This window comes from Anabas testudineus, chromosome 12 (genome assembly GCF_900324465.2).
Source record: "Anabas testudineus chromosome 12, fAnaTes1.2, whole genome shotgun sequence".
Classification (NCBI taxonomy): Eukaryota; Metazoa; Chordata; class Actinopteri; order Anabantiformes; family Anabantidae; genus Anabas; species Anabas testudineus.
Genome location: NC_046621.1, coordinates 2,740,064 through 2,767,264, shown reverse-complemented (window position 1 = coordinate 2,767,264; position 27,201 = coordinate 2,740,064). Strand labels below are relative to the sequence as shown.

General features: G+C 38.9%; 1 protein-coding gene across 2 annotated transcripts; it reads left to right on the top strand.

Moving 5' to 3' along the window:
• Positions 1–119: 119 nt before the first annotated feature.
• Positions 120–26,222, top strand: cwc27 (CWC27 spliceosome associated cyclophilin). 2 transcript variants are annotated; one of them, XM_026356006.1, is made up of 14 exons: positions 120–323; positions 694–790; positions 1,145–1,257; positions 1,387–1,530; positions 1,622–1,720; positions 2,287–2,390; positions 2,805–2,874; positions 3,361–3,440; positions 3,533–3,569; positions 3,654–3,829; positions 13,274–13,377; positions 19,914–20,023; positions 20,110–20,213; positions 25,692–26,222. In XM_026356006.1, exons 1-14 carry the CDS (start codon positions 282–284, stop codon positions 25,852–25,854), a joined length of 1,443 nt encoding a protein of 480 aa, XP_026211791.1. In that variant the 5' UTR covers positions 120–281; the 3' UTR covers positions 25,855–26,222. The 2 variants fall into 2 exon arrangements, with proteins under 2 accessions (XP_026211791.1, XP_026211789.1); XM_026356004.1 differs by having other exon boundaries at positions 3,651–3,829.
• The last annotated feature ends 979 nt before the right edge of the window (positions 26,223–27,201 follow it).

Below are 27,201 nucleotides of genomic sequence, written 5' to 3'. Positions count from 1 at the left end.
TATATTATAGACACTAATCTACGGTTTTATGTTTTCATTTTCCAATGACTGAAAATTAAATATTCATTTTATTAGAACCCCCCACGTACTCGGAGGTAAACAATAGGCTCACATGCATCGCCAATATGGCTGTTGACAGAGAAAAATGAATTCTGTGATTGAAGACTAACAAAACAAAACGTCAATTATCTTCTCTTTATATTAGCAGAAAGGTTAATTGGCACGCTGTCTAAGAATATCGGTTTTCCTGCTCTAACAAAAACGACAAAGCCAACAGCAGAATGAGTAATATTTACATTCAGGAGCCCCCAACAAATGGAAAGGTGAGCGCCTCTTTTTGCCTTTTTAATTTTCACATGATCGTTTTCTGTGAATTTCCTACAAAGACTTTCAGTTTAGATGTTTGTTTTAATAATTATAGCGTTGATGACGCTCAGTTATGTTGCTGCTTATCGGCGAACACGACTAAAATGCAGCAGTATAATTACTTAGTTTATTCTTCTGTGTAAATAAACCTACTAAAAGTTGCCCTAATATTAAAGTCATTGATGCATTGATCCCTCTTATGTCCTGCAGTTAACCTCATTTGTGTTAGATGTAATACTGAGTTATAGAACGTTTTAGCTAGAAGTTAATAAGAAAATTTGGTTATGAATTCTTATTTAAATGTCTCATTTAATGCTTTTTTCTTAGGTGCTGTTGAAGACATCAGCAGGAGACATTGACATTGAGTTGTGGTCCAAAGAGGCTCCTAAAGCATGCAGAAACTTTGTGCAACTGTGCATGGAAGGTAAACTAAAAACAAACGAATGTCTGCAAGATGTCAAAGATGAAAGTCTACTACTTGTTTCCATTGTGTCCCTCGATGTGCCTCATAGTACGATTCAGTATGACTATCAAATATAAATCATTAGCAATAAAATGGATAGAACGGTGGTGATTCATATTTAATGTAAAGTGGTCAAGTTTAGTTTCTCAACACATAATCTAAAGAAACAACGACAAACATTTTGGGAAGTGGTTGCACAGCTGGTTGCAAGTTAAATATCGTATTTAATTGTAGAACTTAAACATGACACAACCTTTGTAATTTCTGTAAGTGAACATCCTAAGACTACCTTCACTACCTCTGCTCTTCCTCCAGGTTACTACGATGGCACAATATTCCACAGAGTGGTGCCGGAATTCATTGTTCAAGGTGGAGATCCCACTGGAACAGGGACAGGCGGAGAATCCATCTATGGCCGGCCATTCAAGGTCAGACTGCTTTGTCTACTTGTATTTTAAACTTAATAAATAAATATGATGAGTCGTATGAATCATTCTTAGGATATATTAACAAACTATAGCTGGCATTCACATCTCTGTTTGTGTCTGTTCTTTCAGGATGAATTTCACTCCAGATTGAGATTCAACCGAAGAGGTCTGGTTGCCATGGCAAATGCTGGTCCACATGATAATGGCAGTCAGTTTTTCTTCACCTTGGGACGTGCAGATGAGCTCAACAACAAACACACCATATTTGGCAAGGTAAATCTGAAGTAAACATGTCTGTAAAGTCTGTTGCTAATCTAATTTTCCTGCACTAAAATTAACTTTTTTTGTCTCTGTCCAAATGCAGGTCACAGGAGACACAGTTTATAATATACTGAGATTAGCAGAAGTTGACTGTGACAATGACGAGAGACCTCTGAATCCCCACAAGATAAAAACCACTGAGGTATTTTATACTTCATTTTTTTTAATGACATCTTGTTTTATTTTTATTTATTTATTTTTCTCTCAGAACACCGAAGTAAAGAGTTGTACATGTACAATGCTATAGAAAAAACTGCTTAATGCTCAGTGTCAATAAAACCAAAGAACTGGGGGTTGGCTCCAGGAAGAACAGGAAGATTTCAGTCCCACTCACCATCCTGGAAAAGGAAGTAGAGATTGTGGACTCTATTATATAAATATATCATATATACATAAACATCTCAGAGTCCACATCAACAACAAACTGGACTGACACAGATGCCCTATACAAGAAAGGACAGAGCAAACTATTCTTCTTCACAAGGATTTGATCATTTCATGTGCAGCAGGCTACTGAAGCTGTTTAGTCTGTAGCTTTGTTCTTTGTGGTTGTGTGCTGGAGAGGTGGCATCACCTGTTAGTGCCTATCCTTTTGACTGTGCCTTATTGTTTTTACCTTTCTTGTCTGTGGCACTGTGCTGTTGTCACAAGTGAATTCCTCCCATGGAGATCATTTAGGTTTTATTTTATCTTTTGTTTGTTTTCCAGGTTCTTCATTCTCCTTTTGATGACATTATACCTCGTGAGAAAAAGAAATCCAAAAAGGACAAAGACAAAGAGGAGGGAAAGAAATCGCAATCAAAAGCCACAAAGTGAGTCAGACTTTATCTTTCTCTGTACTGCAGGTGTTATTTTTCTTCTTCATCAGCTTTTTGTGCTTTGTCTGTCTCATATGGCAGCCACACGCAATGAGACAGAGCGAGTTTCTTTATATGATTCATGTAGGCATTTGTAACAATAATAAATGATCATGATCTTACATTTAGATCGAAAAGTGCTATAATTCATTAAGCTTCATTCATTAACCAACAGTATTATAACCTCTGTTCCCGTCTGGACCAGAGGAAAGAAAAGAGAAAAGTAGAAATCCCGAAGTTGCTCCTGTCTCTACTTCTTCTCCTTCTTCTCTTCTTTTGCTAGAAATCTTTAAGTGTTTTAATTTATTATTGTAATTTTATGTGAGTGTTGTTGATGGTTCTTTTCTAACAGTAGTTTGATTTTTGTAGGAACTTCAGTTTGTTATCCTTTGGAGAAGAAGCTGAAGAGGAAGAGGTGATGGCCAATCAAGTCAGCCAGGTACAGAATTACACAACAGAGTAGTGTTGTGCCTAAATGAGCCATATTGTAGTCACTATCTTGTAAATATCAAGTATAGTTTTCTTTATTAGATGCAGATTATGAAATTAATTTGCAGCCTGGACCTGCAGCAACATAAGGCGGCTTCTTGTTTTATTTAGAGTTACAGTTATGAATGTGTTCTTTATTCATTGCAAACCACATGCAATAAAAGTTAGTGCAGTCAAATCAAACAGGCCGAATATCTAGATACTGATAAGGTGACTACTGTACTGTACTGTAAAGCTTAGTCAGTTCACATTTTCCTCTAAGTAATTAAGATGCTATATTTGACTCATATTTGCAAATGGTGGTAAATGATGTCAGTTACAAATCTGTTCAACTACAAAATCTGTAAATGTTATTAATAGTAATCTCCAGAAATTGTTTTTAAAAAAAAAAATAAAACAAACCTAATTGCTCATTGTTGTTAATATTTCTTTTCAGACACTTAAGGGAAAAAGTAAAAGCAGCCATGACCTTTTGAAAGACGATCCCAGGCTGAGCTCTGTTCCAGCAGTAGATAAGTAAGTGCAACATCTAATTAATTATAAATGAAATGAAATAATCCTCAATTTGCCATTTAAAAAATTAAATTGTATTCCTTATTCTTTAAAAGGAAGAAAAAGAAAGGGCCATCAGGAAATTCAGCTGAGGTAAGGTGGACATAAAGTGGAAATAAATTAATAAAGATCCAAAGTTGCTTTTTGCTAATTGTAAATTTCACGATGTTCCAGCAGACAGACGACGAGGCTGATGGCGATGTTGAAGATGACATGGAGGAAGATGAAGAGTACGACTCAGAGAAGAAAGAGAAGATGAGAGAACTCGTCAGTCAAAAGCTAAAGAAAGAAAAAGATGCAGAGAAAACGTTGGAGCCCACTGAGGAAGAGCGCGGGAAAAAGAGCAGCCGCAGGTAAGACTGCATGTTTCTGTTAGAAATAAATGTATTAGTAGATATTAAAACCAAATTAAGTAGAAAATAAATACTGAAAACGGAGTTCAGCTAAATTAAAGAAAACAGAAAAAATAATAATGATACTAACATTTTTTATATACCAGTCCAGTAACAGCTGCACCGATAGGAGCTTGTAATACAACGTGACAACCTGATGGGGGAGCTGTTGATCTACATAATGAGAACACACAACCTGAACTCGAATTTTAATTTAAATTTTTTTTTTATTGTTTGTTTTATTGTTTTTTTTTTTTTTTTACAATAAAATTAACATAGTGGCTTTTATCAGGTTCACTACAATACATAGATACCTACACCACTTGCTCATTTTACCCCTCCACATTTAGTAATGTCCACCTCCACATCTTGTTTAGGGCAGTAGTACAAAAATAAATACTTCAGACACAAAAACAAAATAATCTTAATTACACAATTACAAGTGTGGAAGTACAGCAGGAGAAATACAAAAAAATCAAAATACAAAATCAAATGTTATATGAAATAAAAGTATTGTTCTGAGCAGCTACATTTACAAATTATTTTTATTAATCTGTTGATTAGGACAAACAATAAGTACAGGTGACATCTTCAGATGTCTTCCATCCCAAACCTCTAATATTTTATTCTGTTATCACCTATGACAGAGAAAATCCTCATGTTTGAAAAGCTGGTGTATTTGCTTGAAAAGTAAAATGTCCAAATATTTGCAGGTTCATTTTTTTTTGTGCCCCATGATAAAATAGACTCACAAATACACACAACAGGAGTGACAGGACAATAGATCCAGGACAGATGAGGATGATTCATCCGATATTCTGACATCCTGAGAGCCTGGATACACTGAAAACAGTCATTAATTGTTTTAATTACTGCCTCTGTGCAGTAAGTCCCTGAAAACACTTCTGTTTTGTCTGCTGGTTTCTCTGATGAGGTCATGGTTGAATTGCTGAATCAATGCTTTAGGTGGAAATACTGTAATTCTTTATCTAAAAATGAGAAATACTTTTAATAGAATATATTTATATAAATAATATGGATAGAAAAACATTTAAACCAAGTAGTTCTTGTGATTGTTTATGATCCTTCTATGGTCCCACAGATTGTTGCTATTATTATTATTTGTGAAAGAAATAATTTATTTTTCAATTAATCATCCAGGTTTTGGTTCCACTGTGAAATTAGGAGATGGTGCAGTGACATAAACAGATGGTACAGTAGCATTAATTCTAAGGTTTTCATCTGCTACTGTTTTCAGTCTTCAGTAGAACAGAAGCTTCCGTGAACATTTAGGTCACCAGCTTTCTGTACGGCATCATTGTTTCACTAAGACATTTTGTCACATTTAAAAACTTTTAGAGTTTTCTACGTCGTTTTTAAATAATTGAAATTGTGGAAAAAAACATCAGATTAAATCCTACTTACGCACTATCCACACTGTTTCTTGTGTAAGATACTGGTACCCTTCTCACAACGATTATATAAATTTGGATTATTGTGACTATATGTTTGCATGTTGATGTGTTTGCGTATGAATTTTGTTAGATGGAGTTCATTCAACCTGTGGTTGCACGCCTCCAGTAGCCAGTGAAGTTCCAGTTTACATACATGTCTAACCAGACTCATTCTGACACCCATTCAGGCATTTCTGAGATATATCGCTGCCAAGAATGGACAGACACGAGGTCACAGCGACCTCAACCTTTAACCACCAAAAGATAATCAGTTCATCTTTAATTTACCAAACGTGAACATATTTCCACGAGGAGTTCTTGAGAATGGGATGGACGGACATCCCAAAGCGATAATTAAAAGCAGCTTGCACTGTGCAAGCTCATATCAATAAAGTTAAATCTAATTAGTTTCACCACCACAGCCAAAGACATGAAGTCAATCCAAGCTTACCTGTTTAGTATCCACCTTTTTTATGAGGATCACTGCTGTGATTTGTAGCCAAAAGCATTCGTTTCATCATTTCATCATTTATATCGTTCATACAGAAATACTGTACTTTTAAGTGCATCGCCTACCCCAACAAAGCACATCCACCCACGTTCCCACATACACGCACATACCTCCGTTTTAGCTCACTGGAGCAACATCAGTGGACCTGCTATTTGAAACAGGAATGTTGGCACTCGACGCAAATTACTTACTGTGCTGAAGTAGGAGCAAACAGTGCATCTGTCTGAGCCAGAAGTGTGAGTGAAATGAAGGTGAGAGTGGAAGGTGATGGTGTCTGAGACAACATTAGGATGAAAAGGACCCAAGGAGAATGTAGCAAGTGATTTATCTTTCATCTCTGTTTGATGCTGCAGCCTGGCCAGTTCCCTCTCCTTCACATCCTCATAACAGGTAGCCCTCAACACGCATAATCAACATACCCTTCTCTCATAAGTGCTAATGGGATAAGGAGCATGCCCCCAGTCAGTGTGTGTCTGTGCCCTGACTGACAGCCAGCTCAATGCAGGCAGACTGTAGTATATTAAACACAAGCGCAGATTGTTTTGCTACAAGAACTGTAACCCAACACAGTGGTTTGTCTTGGCAGGGAATCAAAGAGAAGGCTGGTAGGTACAATGTAAGTCCGGGACAAAGGGGGCATTGTTGCAGAGTGAGCTGTGCTCTCCCACTGTTGCTTTGCTTTAGGCTTTCGGTTGCTCTCTGCGCAAGGAGGATCATCAACTGGTATCTAGTCACGTGGGAAAAAAGTAAAGAGGATGTTAAAAGCAGACAGAGCTCTGTGTGATTGATTTTACTGATTCCTGTAAACTCAGATAAACTGTGTGTGATGTGTATGAAGGACAGGCCTCTGGGGGCTGCAGGTTTCAGACAGGAGAAAAACTTACTGTTTGTTTCTTCTCAGAGTCAAAGCTGCTCAGACAACCTTGAAATTAGGAGTCTCTCCTTAAACCAAAATAGTTTCAATGTCGGGTCAAAAGTATCTTACGCTGCTGTCCGGCAGCCAGATGATATTCCACTGTGGTATATTATGATAGTCAACACTTGGAGTAAGTTGTCAAATAATGGAAAAGAAGATTTTCAAGATCAATCACAGTCCATTAGAGCAAATCCCATTTACACCGAGTTCGTCTCCACTGCTGTGATGTTGGATTCTGCTGAAGCTTTTATGCTCACGATCTAACACCAACTTTATGACTATTTTGTCACTATTGATCAAATCTGGTTTTGATGTTTTGGAAGTAGGCCTCTATAGAGGGGGGCGCTTTATAAAAGACACTAGTGAATGAAGTCCCGAAAGCACTGAATGTGGTACTCTCCACTTTTGTTAAACCCGACGGGGCATGACTTGTTTTCAAAACGCTTCCATATGGCTGTGGGACACAGTGAGCGCTGCTTCTGCCAGCAGGGCCTGGCTCTGTGTGCTGTCTCTGGTAATCACTTTTCAGTTACTGCGCCCTGAAGATAATGACAGAACTGCACTTCCTGTTATTTAGATCAGTTGTTATCACATATTTATAAAAGGTTTATACAGTGTGTAGCAGCAGGCTTTAATAAGAAAAGTGTAATGAAAGCATGAGTAGAAATCCAGGTGTTATCACGTCACCCACGTGATGTTCCTGTACGTATTAAATAAATAAGAAGATAACTGTGCACAAAGGTTTGTTTGTATGTGTGTGTAACAGAAAAGAACGGTGCTCTACAGATAAAAACATTATCAGAATATATTTTTCACCTCCAGTAATATCACTATAAGGCAAATGTATGCAACGTAATGTGACATAAGATGTGTAAAATGTTAAATACTAGTGAACAATACCCACCATAACTTCCTGGAGCCCTTAATAAGGAAGGTTATTTATGTTTCATGATTTTGATATCATAAAACTAAAAGTAAAACAGCAAATAACTTATTAAATAAGTTGTATTATTTGGTGTTTAACTTTGTAGGCTGTGAAAAATAACACATACAGTCATTAGAGCAGCAACTAACAATTATTTTCATTATCAATTAATCTGCCAAATTTTGATTAACCAATTAATCATTTGGTCTATAAACTTAAAATTGTCCGTTGCAGTTTTTCAGAATATGAGCAGATGTTTTTCAGATGTCTTGTTTCTAAAACCCATAGGAAATTAGTTCATAATAATATAAAACATGGAAAAGAACAACAATCCCAGAGTGGAGAACATGATAATTCATTCAAACAATTCATGTATAATTTTACTTCCATGAACTAAGTGATAAATGGAATTTAGCCTTCACCTTGTTATTTCTGGTTTGCCTTTCCACCTCTCAAACATGCACAAAACTTTAAGAAGGCATTATTTCAGCCTTGTGGACAACGTAAATGGGACATCAGACACTAATTATCCCGAGCAAGCAGCCGTACCCTACATGCCGCTTCGCTTTGTACTAATTGGCTGCACCTGTCTCTCGTCATCGGTCATAACCCAAACACCTTCTCGGGGAAAGGTTGCAGTGATCAAGAAAGCATTCGGCACTGCTTTTGTGCAAAAAAACTGCTTGAGATAATCCAGTTCTTGGCAACAGGATTGTGTATGTTTTGGAACCGCAAGGTTTACACATCTCTGGCCCACTGTAGCATGTCTGCCCCATATGGGGCGTTTGCTCGCTGGAAAGACTTCTAGACAGCAATGCATGTCTAAGATGAGGGGGTTAGACGTTTTGAAAAACGCATTAAAAAAAAACAGCAGACCGCTACCTGGACCTTGATCAAGGTCAGCACTTGACAGTGTGAATACAAGGAATAGAAAATGAACAACTATCTGATACTCAGTGTTTTACGAGACTCATTACCATCATGGGTAATCAACAGAATCACTAATTGCTCTGCTCTTCTAAAAGGGGAACCTTGGTCCACTGCATGTGTAATGTGTGTCTAGGTCACTCTGCAAAGTCATGCAAATTCCTGTGTTGAGGTTGGATTCCTCCACCACAGCTCACAGTTCTCCTTGGCTTTTGACCAAGCCATGGAGTGCCCCCTGAGGGGAGTTCACCCAGCCATTGTGTTATTCTAGCACATTCATCCACATCACTTGCTCACTTATTAGACGGGTTTGGGTCCATAGCAGGGGAAAGCTGTGGCTGCCATCCTTGTGGTGTTCTTACTCTAAATAAGGCTTGGGCGTTACATTGTACTTTACATATATATTTTGCTCATTGCAGTAAGACTGTGGCTTCATTTGAACCTAAAACAGTTTAATTCTAATTTCATTTCTTAGTCACTGGAAGGCTGGAAAATGAGAAAACAAAGAAATCCAAAAAAGGCAAGAATGCCTGCTTGGACATTCTGGAAAATGACTGAATTTTTGATGAAACTTGCAGTCATCACTGTTCTATTTTGAGTTCCTGTGTCGGCCTCAGACTCCTGCCAGACACTGGAGTATTAAATGCACAGTTCTGAAACATGATCGTGTTCTTGGTCTACCGCCAATCACTTCATATGCTTTCTTTATGAAAAGTTAATCATCCACAGCTCTCTGGTTTTGACTTTTTCTAACTTTTTTTTTAAATAGTGGCAACGGCTGGCAGCCCCAGGTAGACCCAGACCACCGGGACTGATAGTCACAGAGAGGATTCAGTTCAATTTAACTTCCATCTAATGTGTGGCTTTTCTATATGTTTTTGTTAAGACCAGCAGAGTCACCTCCCCGCTGCTGGATGGACGGAAAAAATGACAAGAACTCCCTGAATACCTCCAAACCTTCTTTTTGTTTTTTTTTTGTTGACTTTGGACCGGGTTTGGCACTTGTTGGTCTTGACTTCGGACTTGATTTTGGGCCTATTATTGTTAACCTTGGGCTTAGTTTAGGACTTGCTCATCTTGACTTGGGACTTGATCTGCAAGTCATTAGTCTAGGCGTGGGACTTGATTTAGGGTCTGTCAGTCTTGACTTTGGACATAATTTGCGACCCATTGGTATTGACCTTGTACTTGATTAACAACTCACTGGTCTTTTTTAAATGGCCGGCAGAGTTACCTACCTGCTGGTAGACGGATTCATCCTATTTTTGTCAAGTCACAAGTACACAAGTCTTCTTCCACCTTCATCTTCCTGCAATTTGGAGATGTTATGTTGTAATTTATCTGGACGATGTCCACATTGTCATTAATTGAGATAACATCAGAATTATTGAAAATTGTCACTGCCTGAAAAATGCTAATAAATACTGGGTTTAGATATCCAGTCTAGCCAGTGTGTCACTACATCACTACAAAATAATTTGTACTGTGGTGATGTTAGGGTCTAGGGAGGAATTTGCTGAGCCCCAAGGTGTGTCTCAACAGGTGTTGTTGGGGCTTTTCCTGTCCTTTCTGGCCTTTCTCTTTATTGGCACTGGAGCTGTGGAGCCAATTGTTTGAATGTTGCCTTGGATATGTCTCTTGTTTGCCAAACGGCAGCATGTCAGGACAGGCAGAAATGATAACTCAGGCCAAAGTGTTCCTCACAGTACAATATAAGCATACAAACTCACCTCTCGGGCCTGGAGAAGAGGCTGGACTGTGTTCAAGCAAGAGCCTCGAGGCATTCTTGATCATAGTTAATTTTGCTGAAACAGACAGATGTGAGGAAGGTGCACTCAGAACTACACTCAGTTGCCAGTTTATTAAGTGCCATAATGCAAAAAAGAGTTCATTTATCACCTATCTAAAACGGTTAACACAAAATATATACTCTGCCATCGTCAATAAATGCCTGTTGGGGTTATTTGTAGGTCATAGTTTGTGAGCAATATTCTAGTTAGATATCTGTATCGACTCATGACCACTGTTTTTGAGCTTATTTATGGCCTGTGTAGAACAGATTATCCTTGTTACTTCTTGTAATTTTGCTGTGTCTGTAAGTCAGTTGTATATTGTCTATAGGAGTTTTATCAAGTCTTAGACTGTGTGCATTGGTGCCACAAATCTCTACAAAAAGGTTGCATCATGGGAAGTTTTTTTTTTAAAAATAGGTCACCCATATTTATGTAAGTGCAATATTAAATTGCTGGTGTAGCCCTACAAAACTGGTACAACACCATTACAAACACAAGAGGCATATTATGCTCATGAAAAGTTTGTGGTGATAGACTCTACAGCAAAAAGCGCCATAAAATTGTACTAGACTTGTTATTCATTTCGTTATGCCCATTTACTAGTAGCACATTGTAATGCAAAGGATAAAATATGTTCATGTGGATGTCAATATTGTGTGTACTGCCAAACAAGTGTAATATTTTGCCCGGCTTACCAAATTCCACCACTTTGGTCATGTGAAAATTGTGAATGGCAGCTACTGTAGCGTCTTTGAGTTACTGTGTTATTTTACCCAACTCTGGTTTGTCACAGCTGAGTCACATTACCATACTGTATAAAAAATGTGTTTCCCAGAAAAGAGGTTTGTTGTCATTGCTTCTAGACAGAGCTGAGCAGACGACTTCCTCACACAGGCCAAGTCTGTCTCTGCCAACCAGTTCTGCTCTTGGCAACTCTGTCTGGACTCGGCTGCAATAAATCTTTCTTCAAAAAAGGAGAGGACCAACAACTATATGTCTGACTGATTCCTCAAGTGTATCCTCAGGAGCAGCAGGGAGGCTAACAAGGAAGAGACATGACATCAAGTCACAGCTGTTAATGTTTGCTGAGGCACTTACAGTTAAAATATCACTTGATGCCTCAATGTTTTGCCACAGACAGCGTACGAGAATTAAACAAATGTATTATTGGTGTTGGAAGGCTACAAACGGCAAAACGAAAGCTTCAGATAAAGGGAATGAAAGAGATATAAATGAATGTCAGTCCGGCAAAGCAGATGTAAGAAACAAAGGCAACCATTGTTTGGACTGGAGATGCCTCACATGTTTCTAGACCACTGGCCCAGACCGTGCAGCCTACCTGCGATTTGTGGCTCTTCCAGAATGGGAATAGGACGAAAACAGAGCCGTCAAGCAGTAGAAAAAATATTATCATTTCCTACTCTAACATATCTGCTCTTAAATAGTCAGTATTGCTGGCCCTGGTTCTGACTTCAAACATTTAGCTTTGCATGAACTGGGCTTTAGGCTGCCTGCCAAAAGGGACGCTACCTTGAGATAAGGAAGAAAGGATGTGTCTCGACCTGCCCCTGTCATCCAGTTAAATAAGATCTAGTTTTATAAGATGGCTGGACGTGAGCTGTGCCTACAATATCTAATGTAGTGCTGCTCGAGAAAAGGAAGTTTAAAGCATCTCTTTACTTCTGCTGCTAACAGCATTTGTCCGCTCTGTGTTTTATGCATCACATGACATTTATATAGTTAAGTTCACACTATGTGCAATAATGTCACCATGGTATTTATCTTTCCTTTACAGGCATATTTTGCTTTACAATTATTGTTTTTAAGCAGAGGTACGGACTAAAGTCACATGACTGGGACTATTTTAAATTCAGTACCAATGCATTGTGACTTGTGACACATTGGCACCACTGTAAACGGAGGTACATTGTCTTCACGTTGTTCGTCTGTCCTTCTGTCCTTCTGTCCCATTCTCATGAAAGCACAGTGAACTGATTAGATTTTGGTGGTTTAAGGTCAGGGTGACTGTGACATTAGGTCTACCCCATTCCCACTTTGTCTCAAAACGACTGGATTGAATTTCATTACATCTGGGACAAATCTCCACTCACAGATGAACTGATAAGAATAGGAGTCTGGACAGACAAGCATGTAGATGGCAAATTGACTGGTTGGTGGATACACACCATACAACTGCAGGGTTTTAATTCTAGTTTCACTTGACACGGGACTTGATGTTATTGTCCATGTACAATTAATCTGAATGTTTCATATCTAAGAACTTAACTGCTACGCTGTTAGTCTTTTAAATTGCTGTAGTTCCCTCACATGCCTGTATGCTCCCACGAGTGACAAATGTAAATTACAGCTCTTAGAGTATTTCTTTTCACAGTGTAAAGAAAATACTCTTACATAACTCACTCTAAACAGAACATTCAATTTTTCTCACTTACTTCTGCTCAACTTCAGCACCCCTGCTAGTGCTTTCCAGGAACCTGGAGGGGAGAACACTTATTTTGTTAAGGCTCCATCAAATTTATTGGAGTAACATAAGCTTTTAAGATACATTCTTCATTCTGACACTTGCACAGAGTCCTTTATTATGTTTTATATGCCCACATAATTGGCTATGGACATTAAAGTTTGAGAAGCATTAAAGTTTGGAACAATTGTTTGTTTGTAAACATCTGCAATATTTAGTGGACTGATGTAAACCTTTTAAAATGATGTATGTGCTTTCTGCAGCCAAAAGTCTGTTATACATTTGTCATTATCGACTTTTGTCTCTGAAGCTGTCGCCATTCTTTTCTTTTTTTTATAACCCTTATGTTAAGTATATGTTGAGTTTAAATTCTTAAACTTTGTTTCTTCCCTCACAGTGATGAATTACGGAAAGAGGCGCGGCAGCTGAAGAAGGAACTACAGGCCATAAAGCAGAGGAAAGAAGAAAGCTCCAAACCTACAGTAGATGAAGACAAGGAAGGTATGTGAGCCACTTTTATTCCCTTGAATTTACCAATTGATGTGTTTTACTGTTACATATTACACTGTAAATGAATTGGTGTTTGATAATGTACAGTATTGGGTGCTGTTGGATGTTTGAATAAGTTTATTTAGAGCTCTAAGTATGAACATAGTCTCTAAGAGGGTGGTCTGTGCAACATTCTCTGCTAATGGACACTAAGACAGGCGACCCTCTGATTTTGTCAATTAGTTGCAGACGTCCTTTTTCTCCGCCCCAGGGGTTTGCATTTTTGTGTTAGCACACGCAGATAATTGCGTAGGTCAAAATTGTTGAATGGCCACCACGGTTGCACATCACTCCCTTTGAATGTTTGTTAGTTTGCAGCTTTGGCAAAAGTGATTCTGTAAAACTCTGCCCCCAAGTCTCATCAGAGCTTCACCACATTGCAGTCTGTCATAATGCTGTCAGTCTTCGGATTTTTGCTGGTGCTGAAATCATTTTTGAAAATTACAAAAGCCGCTGAGGCACAGAGGCTAACTTGAGGTTGTGAGCATAATATTGTGCAACAAAACAAAATAGATTGCAGGGGGTTCTGCAGGGACCGGCCTAATTGTGGGATTACCACCAGCGAAACATTTATTGAAGACTATGGTGGGCTTTTGTAACTCAAACATTGTTTTTGTCTCCACTAACACTGATGGTTTTGTGTTTTAAACACAGACTTTGAGCCCACTCATGAATTGCTTGTTCAAGATTTTAGGTGAAAGAGCACAAAATACAATCATTGCATTGTTCTAAGATTAACTAAGATTCTGTTGGTGTCTCTGATTTAGTGTGTTGCTCTTAGTGATGTCTGCAAAGAGTTCAGTTGTTTCCACAAACATCGTAAGCATAAAGAGGCCTTCTCTAAAGAGATCCAGTTATAAACCCAAATGTTGAGTCAGTATCAGCCCTGCATTGTTATACCAAGTGGCAACTAGCCGAAGCACCTCCATTATCTTACAAAGCATTTAAACTCTGCCAAGGATCTTTCTTTTGTTCCTCTCTCAAAGTCCTGCCAGAGGCAGGAGTTTCTTTTAAGGGTTCCTCATTACATTTCTGTGTTGGAAGCAAAAGCTAATTCCATTAGATGTCATAGGCCAATGGCCACTGCAGGGGAGACGGATGTCTGCTCAGATGCTGTAAATCTTGAAACCTAATTCAGCCACCGAAGAACCCTGTGGTAAGGGCCCTTTTTATCTAATCCCACTGCAGAAGGTGTACAGCAGTTCACACTGTCACTGCTGGCATTTAAAGCTTAAATCAATCTCATGGTTCTGCTATGACCTCTTTGTGAAGGTCAGCCTTCAAACACAATCCACTCACGTTCGTCTTACCCTGGCAAGTGTACATACAGTGGTGGAACATACGACTGCTAGAATGTAAGAAATGTTTTCTTCAATTAAAACTGTATGACAGTATAAATGGACGGTAATGATAGTAACACCTGATATGTTCAATCTAATTTTCTTCTAAATTCAATACAACTTTACTTTAAAGGCAAATGTACAAGTGGTTTCTACTAAATTCAATACATTATCATTGTATTTCTGTTACTCAGACTGAGGCACAGTTGTTACTGAAGGTGGTGTTTTAACTTTTTCATATCTGAATCACACATAGTGTAGAAATGTTCACCTGTTACAGCAACCAGGGTGCTGGAGTACACCTGTCACTGCAGTCAGGTGAGAACCACTGGAAAAACAAACCATCCAGGAGAGACATTATGTTCTGTCCATCCAATGTGATATCTCAAGAAGACATTGAATGAATTTCTTCAAACTTGCAACAACATCCACTTGGACTCATGGGTGAACTGATTAGAATATAAGTGTGGACAGATGTACATATAAGCTGCAACTTACATGCATGTCGGCTCAAGATGGCGGAGTCATACAGCTGCAATGGGGTTTTAATGGAACAAACAACTTTGAATCTAGTTAATCTAGAAATTTATAGTAGTTGGTTTTATCGTCTTTGTGACATAGAGCCAACTACTACAGATGACCCCAAATACATTAAATATACATGAAACGAAGACCTATTGTTCACTTCAGTGGTCTATTTCTTCTACTGCTGTAATATTATATGCTATAAATCCATATTTCCACATGAAGTCACTCTGTCATTCGTCATTCACTAGCAGCTGCCCTCACAGCTGGCGTGTGCATGACATTACACTTCATTGGTGTGAAACGCAAATTCAACTAAAAATGCAACTAAACCAGCTTTTTTTTTTTTTTTTTTTTTTTGTTAAGCCCTTTTCATTTATTTTTTTCATCAGTCATCACTTCAGTTTTCATCACATGAATTATTAGTGTTCCTGTAGTCTGGTTTTCTCTTTTTTGGTATGACCGCTGGGTGCCGAAGCCAAAAATAAGAGAACCATTCTGAAACCACTGTCCATTCAATACCTACCCTAAATGATGTGGCAACAGGCTTTATCCCACTTAGGTATTATACAGGTTATGTCTGTGTGCTCTGGGTTTTTTATTACACTGGTGCCTTGTCAGTCATGTTGTTGACTTTGAGGAAATGTTGCTGCAAAGTGATATTTGAAACTCCAATTACATGTGATTAAGATTACCATGTTATTTTGCCTACTCAGTATAACATTCGACAGTTTTTGACCAGATTGGATATTTTCACTGGACACACTGAAATCTGTTCGTGTGTAAACAGTTCGTCTCGTTGCATAATTGATGAATAGTTGGTGTTGACCTTAAAGTACAAGCTGACAAAATGACTGTTGATGTGTTTTGATTGATGATGAGCAGTAATGTTGTCTCACAGCTCGCTGCCGTGACTTTTCTTTCATATCTGCTGATGGTTTCACAGAGAAAGGGAACCTTTTACCAACCTTTTGTGCTTTAGAGGAGATGTTTGTCATCCATTGCAGTCTTGCTGTTGCTACAACATCAGCAGCTTGATTTGTAGCTCTCTTGAGCCCAGGTGACAGGAGAGGGCAGGAATGTAGTTAGAAAGGCCATCAAACTCAAAAATAGTAGTTAGTGACAACAGCTGGAAGAGGTGGTGTGTGTGTTCCTCATGTAGGACCTCAGGGCATCATCCGTCAGCATCCAGCATGTCACAGGCTGCAGCAGAGAGGCACAGCAGGCAGGGGGTGGAGGGACTGACCTGGGTAAGAGATAGAGGGGAGATCACGTGTTGGTCTCATAAATCCATAGAAAAAGTGTGCCCCTCAAGCATCTGAGCAAATTTCCGTGTTGACACAGGGGGATGCAGGAAAGGTGTGGCACTTAGATTTCTAGGATGTTCAGAATCTCCACTAAGGAAAGTGAATTTCAGAATTTCTAGACTTGTAATTTATGTTTCCATGTATTAAGTTAGTTGTTTTGATGAAAATGCCCTTTTTAAACATGTCCTAAGAAGCTTACACTTGTCTGACATCTAATTTACTTTGAATGAATACTAATTATTTATGCAGAAGACACTAAAGGTGTATGTACCTTTATGCCTCATTAAAACCAGAACATATTACTGATTAATTTTCTGTATAAATTGGTCATGAAATGGGATCTAGTCTTCACCACATATAAAAAAGTTACTGAAACAGTTGTCTATTAACTGGTTGAACCACCGCAATAATCTCATGCTAGCACTTCCTATAGCTGTGGACTAAACCTGCACAACATTTAGGAGGAACTTCGGAATATTGTTCCTCACAAAAAGAACTGCTTTAGCTCAGCCATATTCCTAGGATATCTGTGAACGGCTCTTGTGAGGGTATTGCAGAGGCTGTAAAGGAGCCTCAAATCATGATGCTCCCTTCACTTTCATGTTGGTTCACAGTTGTCTTTTTACATCACAGTGCAACGGTGTCCATTCATACCATACATAATTTTCTGAATGAATGTGGGCTCTTTGGAAGAAAAGAAAAAAATAGAATGACGTTCAGTGAAATGCATGTTGATGATCCATAATGCTTTTGGAAGAATATCAGTTGGACAGATGAAACAGATGGTAAGTCATGTCAGCTCTGTGTTCACAGATGGAAAACTTGAGCTTTCAGGAAAAGAAACCATCCCCACTGTGAAACATGGAGAAAGACACAGGTATATCACGGAAACTGTGCAGGTCAAAACGAAACCAGAAGATAATCAAGGCGTTCTGAAAAAAACATACTGCGCAGTGTCAGAGGCTGTGTCTCAGTCGCAGGTCATGGCTCTTCCTCCAGGATGAAAACCTAAAACATACGTCTAAAAGCAAGAAAAATAAAAACACTGGAGCATTCTCAAGTGGCTCCTACGAGCTGATCTTAATCCGTTTGAACGTCTATGGGAAGAGTGCCGATTGGAGCCGAGAATCCGAGCAGTTCGCTTAAGTGTGCGCAAGGATTCTGTCAAAGGACATGGACGTCGATGCTGGTTATGATATTTTGCAGATGTCATTTCAATTTCTTGCATCACTTAAAATAATATGTTGCATTGAAAATCAGAAGCAACTTGGAAGTATTGAATAGATAACATGGATTGCCAATTCCTCCTTATTCCAGAGAAAATTTCTGTTTTTCTTTTTTAGGTGCACAGTAGTAGAACTTCTAACTTTTAACTAGGATGTAGCAGATAACTTCACATAAAACTGTCAAACTGTCCCTGAAAATATTGAGACATTACCAGGAGGCTAATGAGCTGGAGGTTACCAGACTTTATCCTGTGCCTCCTGCACACTACACAGGCCCATCGTTGAAATCAAAAGGAGTTTCTCCCCATGTGAGAACACGTACGTCTGAAAGCACAACTCTGCACAGTGTTTATACATGAAAGCAGCTTTTTCTAAGTAAAACAATTTCCTTGCTGTTGCTTCATACTTAACAGACAAACTGTAAGTGGTATATTGTATATCATCTCATCTAGAGTACCTCTGGGCAAAAAGGCAAATAAGCATATTTCCAAAAATGTTGAACTACTCCTTTAATATGTTGGTGTTTTGTCTGTTGCTGGCATTTTTACATTTTTGCATGGCAGCAGCTTAATGTAAAGAGATTTGCTTTTACTTTGGAAAACTGAACTCAGACTATAGTTTCTTTCCTGCAGCAGTTGTGTTATTATTAAAAGACATACAAGTGGACTTAGTGTGTATTCATTATAAATCAGTCAGTGCAGTAATTTTTACTTTTATGTAAGTAAAATAATAGATGACCTGTAAGAAACATGGCCTGTCCAATGTTTCTGCCTCTTTTAATTTATAAATTAGTTAAGTTCATATATTTCCTCCTCATAATGTTTTCTTTTGAGTTTTTTACAGCCTGCACTTGGTGATGCAGGCTGCATAACCTCAGGTTTGTTTAAGTATGTAATGTTTTATGCTTTATTTTACTCCCATGTGTTTTATGTTGCATTTCTTCTATAATTTAGTGTTTATTAGTAGATCTTTATAAGCACTTTATCTTTTCACAGTCAGGTACTCTGCACATAATAAAGTGCTATATAAATAAATACACATTAACTCATCATATTGCAGCTCTTACTAGCTGTCAAACAGTGAATGTTTTCTCTGTTGCCTAATTTATTTGGTGCAGCTGAGTGTGTCAGAACATCGTGGCCAACGAGGTGACTTGTCGAGTGTATGACACCACATTTTGTTGTGGAAAGAAAGTCTCCACCAGCCTGCAGACTGTGGTCACTGTCTGCCTCTGTGTGACTTCACAGGCTGTGCGTCTGAGCTGGGAAATTTACAGAAGCACATTAAGTGCATGAGACACCGCTGTCAGCACACTGATTGTCTCTCCTTTCATTCATGATGAGAGACTACTTAACACTGCAGAGGAGGACAGTAAGGTGGAAAAGAATTCCTAGCACTGCTGTCAGTGCTGTGATTTTACTCTACTGCAATTAAATATCACACATACATTAGATCAGACCTTGTTATATGTAGCAGCACTCTGCTATAGTGTACCTCAGTCCACTTTTTAGTCCTTGTATTCCTACTAGAGCCGCAGCTTATGATTATTGTTAGCCGTTTATTCTGCTGAGTATTTCCCAGAATAATGTTTACATCCGCAGAAATGTCAGAAGTAGTGAATATATTCACTATAAATTTCATAGAGCAGGCTGTGTCTTTATTTAATCTGAGCAACAGATTAAAGCTCAACGTGACATTCAATTTATATATGCATAAGATGATGGCAAATACACTGCTCATCCAAAAGAGATCAGAGTCCCCCAGAGACTGATAAATAATAATCATTAACATTTCTAAGGCTGCTATAAATAGTTAAAGGCCCTGCAGCTCTGTTCAGTGTGCTTCAGTGTGTGTGGGGGTTGTTTTTTATTCATCTTAGCTCATCAGCTGCTTCCACGTGTTATTTTGTCCTACTTGAGATTTTTAACACTGGATCTAGCGTCGGATCAACAAGTGTCCAGAGTCAACCCATTGCATCTATTAAGTCTATAGTCACTAAAAAAGTACATTGTCACAGCCATGTGAAGTTTAAATAAACAATAATCACCAGTTTTCAATAATCAACAGTGATGTTCCTGTCGTCCTTTTAGTGGATAAAAAACCGTCCAGCGAGGCTGTTGCTGAGTATCTGGAGGGAAGAAAGAAGTATGAAGAGCTCAGGAAACAAAAACGGAAGAAAGGCTCAGGCAGAGAAGAACAGGTAAAAGAAGTTGATCCTGGAATAGAAATCATGTCAGGAAACAATCTACAGTATTTTATGGATGTGTTGATCTTTCTGCCTTCTAGACAATGACCCTGCTCAATCGCTTCAAGTCTAAACTGTCGTCAGCCATCACTGAAACTCCAGAGGAGGACGTGGAGGAGCTGGCAGAGGATGATGACAAAGGCTGGTCAGTGAACCTTGTAAATTTGTGTTTTTGTTTTGATCTGTTATTGTTGAATTATTCTTTAATTTGCCTTAGCCGGCTGAAAATGGCGCGACTGTTGGTTTTGCATTGGTTTTACTGGAGCTAAATTTCTCTGGGAAGATGCAGAAAAAGAGATAAACACAGATAAACACACGATGCTTCCCATCCACTATTATTCATACTGTTTTTATTTAATATTTAATATTTCCCACTGAGGTTAGCAGCCTCTTTTTCAAGGGGTTAAAACAAATAGAAAAAATAATAATTCATGGTCGAGTCCACAAAGACCCTGAACTCAGTCTGTGGCATCAACCAGCAGGTTTAATGTCTCTCTGCAAACTATTCCAGATGGCTGCAGCAGAAAACATGAAAAGGTTTTTGATGTGTCCTGTGATTAAAGAACTCTGTGAAATACATTTGAAAAGACATGAGGGACATTTGTCTAAAACAGTTTGACTCCAATAAGGAGAAATAAGTTGAGGACAAATCTTCACATACTGTAACAAACTTAAAAACGTGCTTGTGTGTTCATGTTAAACAGGTCCAATAGGTAACAAGGTGGCAGCTAAGACACTAGCTTATTAGAAATACAGCTGTATTCATTCATATGTACTTTCTTTATGTATCTGCTGTGTCTAGTTTACTTTTCTAGCACGTGCAGTTAGTGCACAGTGTGATGTTGGCAGGAGTAATGACAGTTGCCACTTGAGTTACCTGTAATGAAAATTTCATAATACTTAACTTCAATTAAAGGAAGAGTGGATGATGGTTATCATAAAGGCATCATTTCATTTTTTAGTTGCCTTTCATAAATTAATTCCCACAGCGACCCCATAGCTGCACTGAATAAACTCTAAGTCTAATTAGTGCAGCAGTGATGTACACTACTCATTGCTTATGCTTATATTAACTATGATGAAGTGACAATATGTCTGGATGCTGCCGCTCTGCAGCCAGCTTGTGCCTGTCATGCATTAACTACACTTGATCCACCAGCTCTGTTCCATAACTTCCTGCAAGTGTGATACTAAATCACTGGAATATTATTTTATTTTAAAGTCACGAGGCTTTAAATTACCTACAGATTTAGTGCAACAGCCCAGAACCCCTGTAGCATAGCTGAGTCAAAGGCGGACTTACAAAATAATAGAGAACAACAAGTCGGTTTTATGGCTTGAGTATTTCATGATAACATTACTGTTATCAAACACAGAATAAAGTAGGTGCCTGTAAGCAGCCACCTTTAAATCACTAACACTATTCACTGTAGCAGATATTAGTAGCAGCATGTGAGCACACCAGAGTCCTGAGTGCTTCTTAAGAGTTCAAGAAACTGTTTGGCAAACAGTTTTGTGGATGGTGAAGTTCATGCATGACAAGTTGGCACAAAAAGGCCTTTTTCATCAACCTCTGCTGGTTTTACATTGTGTTATTCTATTCACACAAGATTGTGAAAGTAACATTTTTGAAAGTAGAAATAGAAGATTGCAGAAAACTCTCTGTGTACTGAAAACAATGAACCTGACCCTTGTCAGATGCAGAACTTGCTTCAGGTTCTGATAAATGTGTGTGAAAGTTCAAGTTGCATGCATGTGTATGTCAAATAGGGATTTTAACCCGCAGCCACTAGATTGGCCATCAGGAAATCAGCCCTGACGCTGTGTTTTCCTCTCATATTCTGTTTTTCACCAAAGATCTCAAAGTCTAACTGCACAGAGTAAGAGTTTGAAATGAATACCATGTGTTTGAATTCGAGCAAAGTGTCTGTGTGCGAAAGATTTAGAATAACAAAATCTGTAGTTGCTATTAGTCTCGAGAAGCCCCCTTGAAGTGTAAGTCTGTCTGCGTGTGGGGGCCCTAATGAATTTGGCGTTTGGTGCCTCTCCCGGCTGTAGACACCTCACTGTGCTGCCCCCGCCAGGTATTGTGAGGAGGGAGGGGCAGAGGCAGTAGCATAGCAGTCCTAGAAAAACACCAGTGGGAAATCTGTGCCAGTCTAGCAGCACTGCGAACAGAATGTGGGTTACAACAGGTCAGACATTGAAAGTCAAGTCTGGGCCAGAGGAGGTAAACTATTCCATCTGTGTCTGTGTCTACATATTCTGACTCTCCCTCTTCAGCCCCCCTCCTCTTCCTCTCAGTCTCTGCTAACACACACGGCCTCACAGAGTCTACATTCTCAATGCAAAGAGCCTGCCGTTGCTCTCGCCATCCCTCCTGTACTCTTCAGTCTCCACCCCCTGTTTGAGTTAAAAAATGCAAGAATAATAAATAGTGGAAAGGCTTCTGTGGCCTCGCATCATGGCAGCACGTTGTGGTTTGGATAAGCGCTCAATGCTGGACTTCCACATTATGTCTCGGAGCTGCACGACTCTGAGGCTGTACGGCCGGCGGGCTGTCATCACTGACACTGCTAGACAAATTATCAGAGGTGGCCGGCGCACACAGCAGGAGTCCTCAGGGTCTGCCAGAGTCTAGCCATGACATTCTAGATGAGCTGTCACAACTCCTGTCGATTTCAAATGAACACAGGAGAGAGTGCAGAGCACGCACACACAGCCCAACTGTGTACCCAGCCAGAGACAGACGCATACCACTGCTATACATCAAACACAAACTATTTAAAAGTACACAATAGAGAATACACAGTTTCTTTATTTAATACAGCTAGTTGAAACCCACTGGTGCACATGAGGCCAGTCTACGCACCCAGACATATTCAACACAACCTCATGTAAATGTTTTCTTTGTGCAGCAGATAAGAAAGAGCTGTTGGTCATCAACTTTTAAAGAGAGGCTTTGTGACATAGAGTGTTATGGGGTAAGCCATTGGGACGGATGTACAGTGTTGTACAAAATAGTCTGTTTAGTTTTTGTTTACAAGTGAAAAACGGGCAGTAAACAGAATAAATGTGAAGCCAGCGGGACTGTGCTTGACCTTTAAACAGCACTGATTCTCCTCGCACACAGACTTTCAAGGCACTTGGCAGGAAGGTTGTTTCAAGCATGTCAGAGAAGTTGCCACAATTCTTCTGTGGCTTTCGTCTGTCTCGGTGTCTTCTGTCTCTTCACGTAATCCCAGCTTGACTCCCTGATGGGGGCGCCAGACCATCTGTTGTAGGGCTCCTTGATCTCCTTGTCTCTGAATATATATTTTTATGACTGTGGTTGGATGTTTGCACTCAGTGTGTTGATACAGAATGAATTTGTGACGTATCCGACGCCTCCCTGATGGTACTGATGTTGAATAAGATGTAACTGTAGATGTAACCATGTTAGGTTAGAGGAGCTAAGGACACTGACAGGGCTTCAGATATCAGACAAACATAAACAGCAGTAAAGGGAACCATGGAACCACAACTCATGATTAAGGGATAAAGAAAAGAGAAATATTAAATCAGAATATTTTCACTCTCCACTAGCTGACCACACATCTATAAAGTGAGCTGGATACTGCACCACCACTCAGCACTTCAGTTTTTCCCAGTGGCCACTGCAACAAAAATCCCCCTGAAGCCCAAAAAACATTTTCTCTATGGACTACAGTGATAAAATAGGCTGTAAATCAAACTACAAGAACAGTTATCACTCTTTGTGTTAAAATATATTTTTAATCCATGCTCTTTTTTATATTTTTAAACTTTCCAAGTTTCTAATTTTCCTTGGTGCTCTATTGGTTTAAATCCACAGATACTGTAAACTTGCTTCTAACTATATGTTTGCATGCACATCATGGCAACCTTAGATATTGTGTTTATTTGCAGCACTGCTCGTCCCCAGAAATGAACAATATGCATATGATATGATTCATTCCATATTTCTTGAGAGAAACTCATGGAGGTTGTTCTTGATTTAAGGACTTTGTTGTATTTATGCTCCTTGTCTGCTATGTTAGGGTTAGTTATGTTGCTAAATGAAAAGACAGAAGAGCAACAAAAGGATAGTATTTCATCCTGAGGGGTGTATGAATGTGTGTACCAAATTTGATGTCACTCTGTCCGAACCTAAGTGAACAAACTTACTGGTTATTTCTGTTCCTGTATTCTCCACCCGGACCTGGACGTAGGAAGATGTAGTTCTTTGACAACATCACAGTGTTTTTAGTGGCTGAAAAAGGATCCTTGGAATTGATTTTTCACTCCTGCTTTGTTGTGTAGATTTATTGATAACATTCATATGACAGAAGACGAAATCCTGTCAGTGGGAGAAAATGTGTTTTATCTGTGAAGTGCTTGACACTGATATGTCCCATGAGGAATGACCTGATTCTTTAATCTGTCTTTGGGGGGAAGAAACTGACTGGAGAAATGAGAGACACATAAGTGTCTGTTCTCTGGGGAGCAGAACTTTCTCTCAGGACTTTAACCGCTAAGCCTCCTGTCCTAATACTGCATTTCTCATTTTAGTGAGAAGCCCTTCGAATACCTGCTTAATGGCTCTGTGTCATAGAAACAGAATCAGAAACAGAGCAATACGTTTTCCTTTTTTACATGCTCCCTTAGGCAAAACTATTAGGAAGCACTCCATAAATTTCCATTACTATGCAGAAGACCTTTAGTAAATTTTTATCTATGAAACCAGAGAAAACGTATCAACTAGTCATAGTTTTAGCTTCTAGAAATGCCGGGATATACTGGACTGTATCTAAACCATAGTTACTCTAGATGGTAAAGCTTTGGCCTCATGTTCTACGGTGAGGAACCTTGAAGTTATTTTTGACCATGATACCTCCTTTACCTAAGAACTGCCTTCTTCTGCCTGAAGAATATTGCTAAAATTATTAGCTACCCTTACACATTTTATTTCACTTACACATCAATTTTAGTGACAACATATTTTCTACTCTCCTCTTTTTACCCAATATAAAGAATGTTGTTATTATTAGTATCCTGTGATTGCAGCTGCAAAAATATCAGCAGGCATGAAAATAATGTAATCAAAGCGTCCACACAGCATATCTTTTAGTCATATCCAGTCTATCCAGTGTTGATGGTTCACATTCATGTTTTTAAGTGTGAACAAGACCTGCTGAGTTACAATATGTTCCTTCCAGCTTGGCTTGAACAGAAGCTTCACCATAAATCAACAAATCTGAAACTTTCCCCCATCTGTCCATTTCACCTCTGTCACTGTTGTTGTTCTCCTTCATGTTTATTTTTTCCAGCTGTGAGAAGCAGACACCGCACGATGACAACAGGCGATACGCCTGTGAATTCAGATCTGACTGTTCTGACATCAGTCACAGTTAATGAAAAAATATATTCTTCACAGTTCTGACAAAACAATTCTGAGCATAAAAAACTCAAATGATGCCACTTCAGGCTGTAATGTGAATGTAGCCAAAGTGCTAAAAGCAAAAAGAGACCCTAACCACTAGGTAAGCGTTGTACAGGGCTGATGATTTAGTGGCCTTCAGCTGCTGTTCTTTGAACTCTCTCCACCTCTCTCCATCTGATTTAGGATGGCCCATGTTCTGCAGTTTGATGAGCAAAGCAGAAAAGTCAAGGATGCCAACATGCAGGACGAGGACACCTTTGAGATCTACGACCCACGCAACCCTGTCAATAAACGAAGGCGAGAGGAGAGTAAGAAGATCATGAAGGAGAAGAAAGCCAAGAGGTGAGGTCATGAGATTGAAGGTCGGGTCCTCTTCAAGCCACGTGGCTCAAGAACTGCTGGTTCACCTTTCCACAACAACAGTTTCGTGGCTCAAACATCTGGATTGAGGATCCTGACCTGAGCACATACCATCCCTGTAATCTGTGATGGAAAGGCTTCTTCAGTTGGAACAGCTGTGCTCAGGCAAAGATCAGTTATTCATCAAGATTAAGACTGTGGTCATAATAATAACTGAGGCAATGATTTGATTATCGTAACATCAACTTTTTTATGCCAGTTATTTACGCCGTTTTGTTTATGTTGTCTAGAGCTTATGTGCTTTATTGTGAGCATTAGACTTTGCCAGAAAAATAAATTACATTTGTTAACCAGTGATTTGACTCAGTTCTATTTGATTTTAAATTGTTCCACTGATTGACCACTTTAAAATGCACTATGAATTTATTAATACCAGTGGTCACATTCATCAACTGGTACAAAGCAGCTGTTGCAGAGTGGGTTGTCAAGGTAAAGCACCAGTACCTGCACTGCTAACAGTATTTTGGAATAACAAAAACAGAGCAGAGTGGTATTAAAGTAATTATAGGTCATAGGAGGGTGATGAATAGTCCGGTGTATCCTCTCCTCTGTGATTCAACTTTTGGCAACTATGAGGAAACCTTAATTCACAAAAGTAGTTTCCACCAGATTAAATAAGTAGTTTTACATTTTGGGAAAATGACTTTTCTTTTTTTGCTGAGAGTTAGATCATTGATTGATTGATTGATTGATTGATTGATTGACACCACTTTCATGTCTCTGTGATGCTTAGCTTAGCAGAAGGACTGAAAACAGACAGCAACAGAAAAGATATATTTATTTCATTAATTAACACATTTTACAAACTGTCTCTTGCTGTAGCCTAATATTTGAAGAAACTGTTGATGTTAAGTCTTGACTCTGTAGTGGTGCGTTGGATGATAAGGCGTTCCTATCTGTCAATTACATTAGAAAACACATCAAACCTGGAAAAATAGAAAACACAACTGCATTTTACTAAACACAGTGACGGTGGAGAAAACTCAACATTTCACAAAACACAACAACAAAAAAAGAAAACATTTCAGGAAACACAATGATAAGCATTCATCGTGTTGTGTTTTGCACCCACTGTCCACCGTACTCAAGGCAGCAGGGGAACTTTCTAAGTTTAGTCGACTTGGATGATTTACATTCCCAAAATGTTGAATTATTTGTTTGACTCTTATCAGCGATGAAACCCTGAGTGCTCGCCTGCTGCCGAAATAGAAAAATGTAACAGCCCAGCCAACATTTGATTAAATAATCATGTAACTTGCAAAGAGTAAGGAAT

What these genes read in the sequence shown, in the direction of transcription:
- cwc27 (XM_026356004.1), top strand. Translation starts at nt 282, where the DNA reads ATGAGTAATATTTACATTCAGGAGCCCCCAACAAATGGAAAG. An exon ending in TGTGCAACTGTGCATGGAAG is followed by an intron (nt 791 to 1,144) that starts GTAAACTAAAAA and finishes CTCTTCCTCCAG; the next exon opens with GTTACTACGATGGCACAATA. An exon ending in TCGCAATCAAAAGCCACAAA is followed by an intron (nt 2,391 to 2,804) that starts GTGAGTCAGACT and finishes TGATTTTTGTAG; the next exon opens with GAACTTCAGTTTGTTATCCT.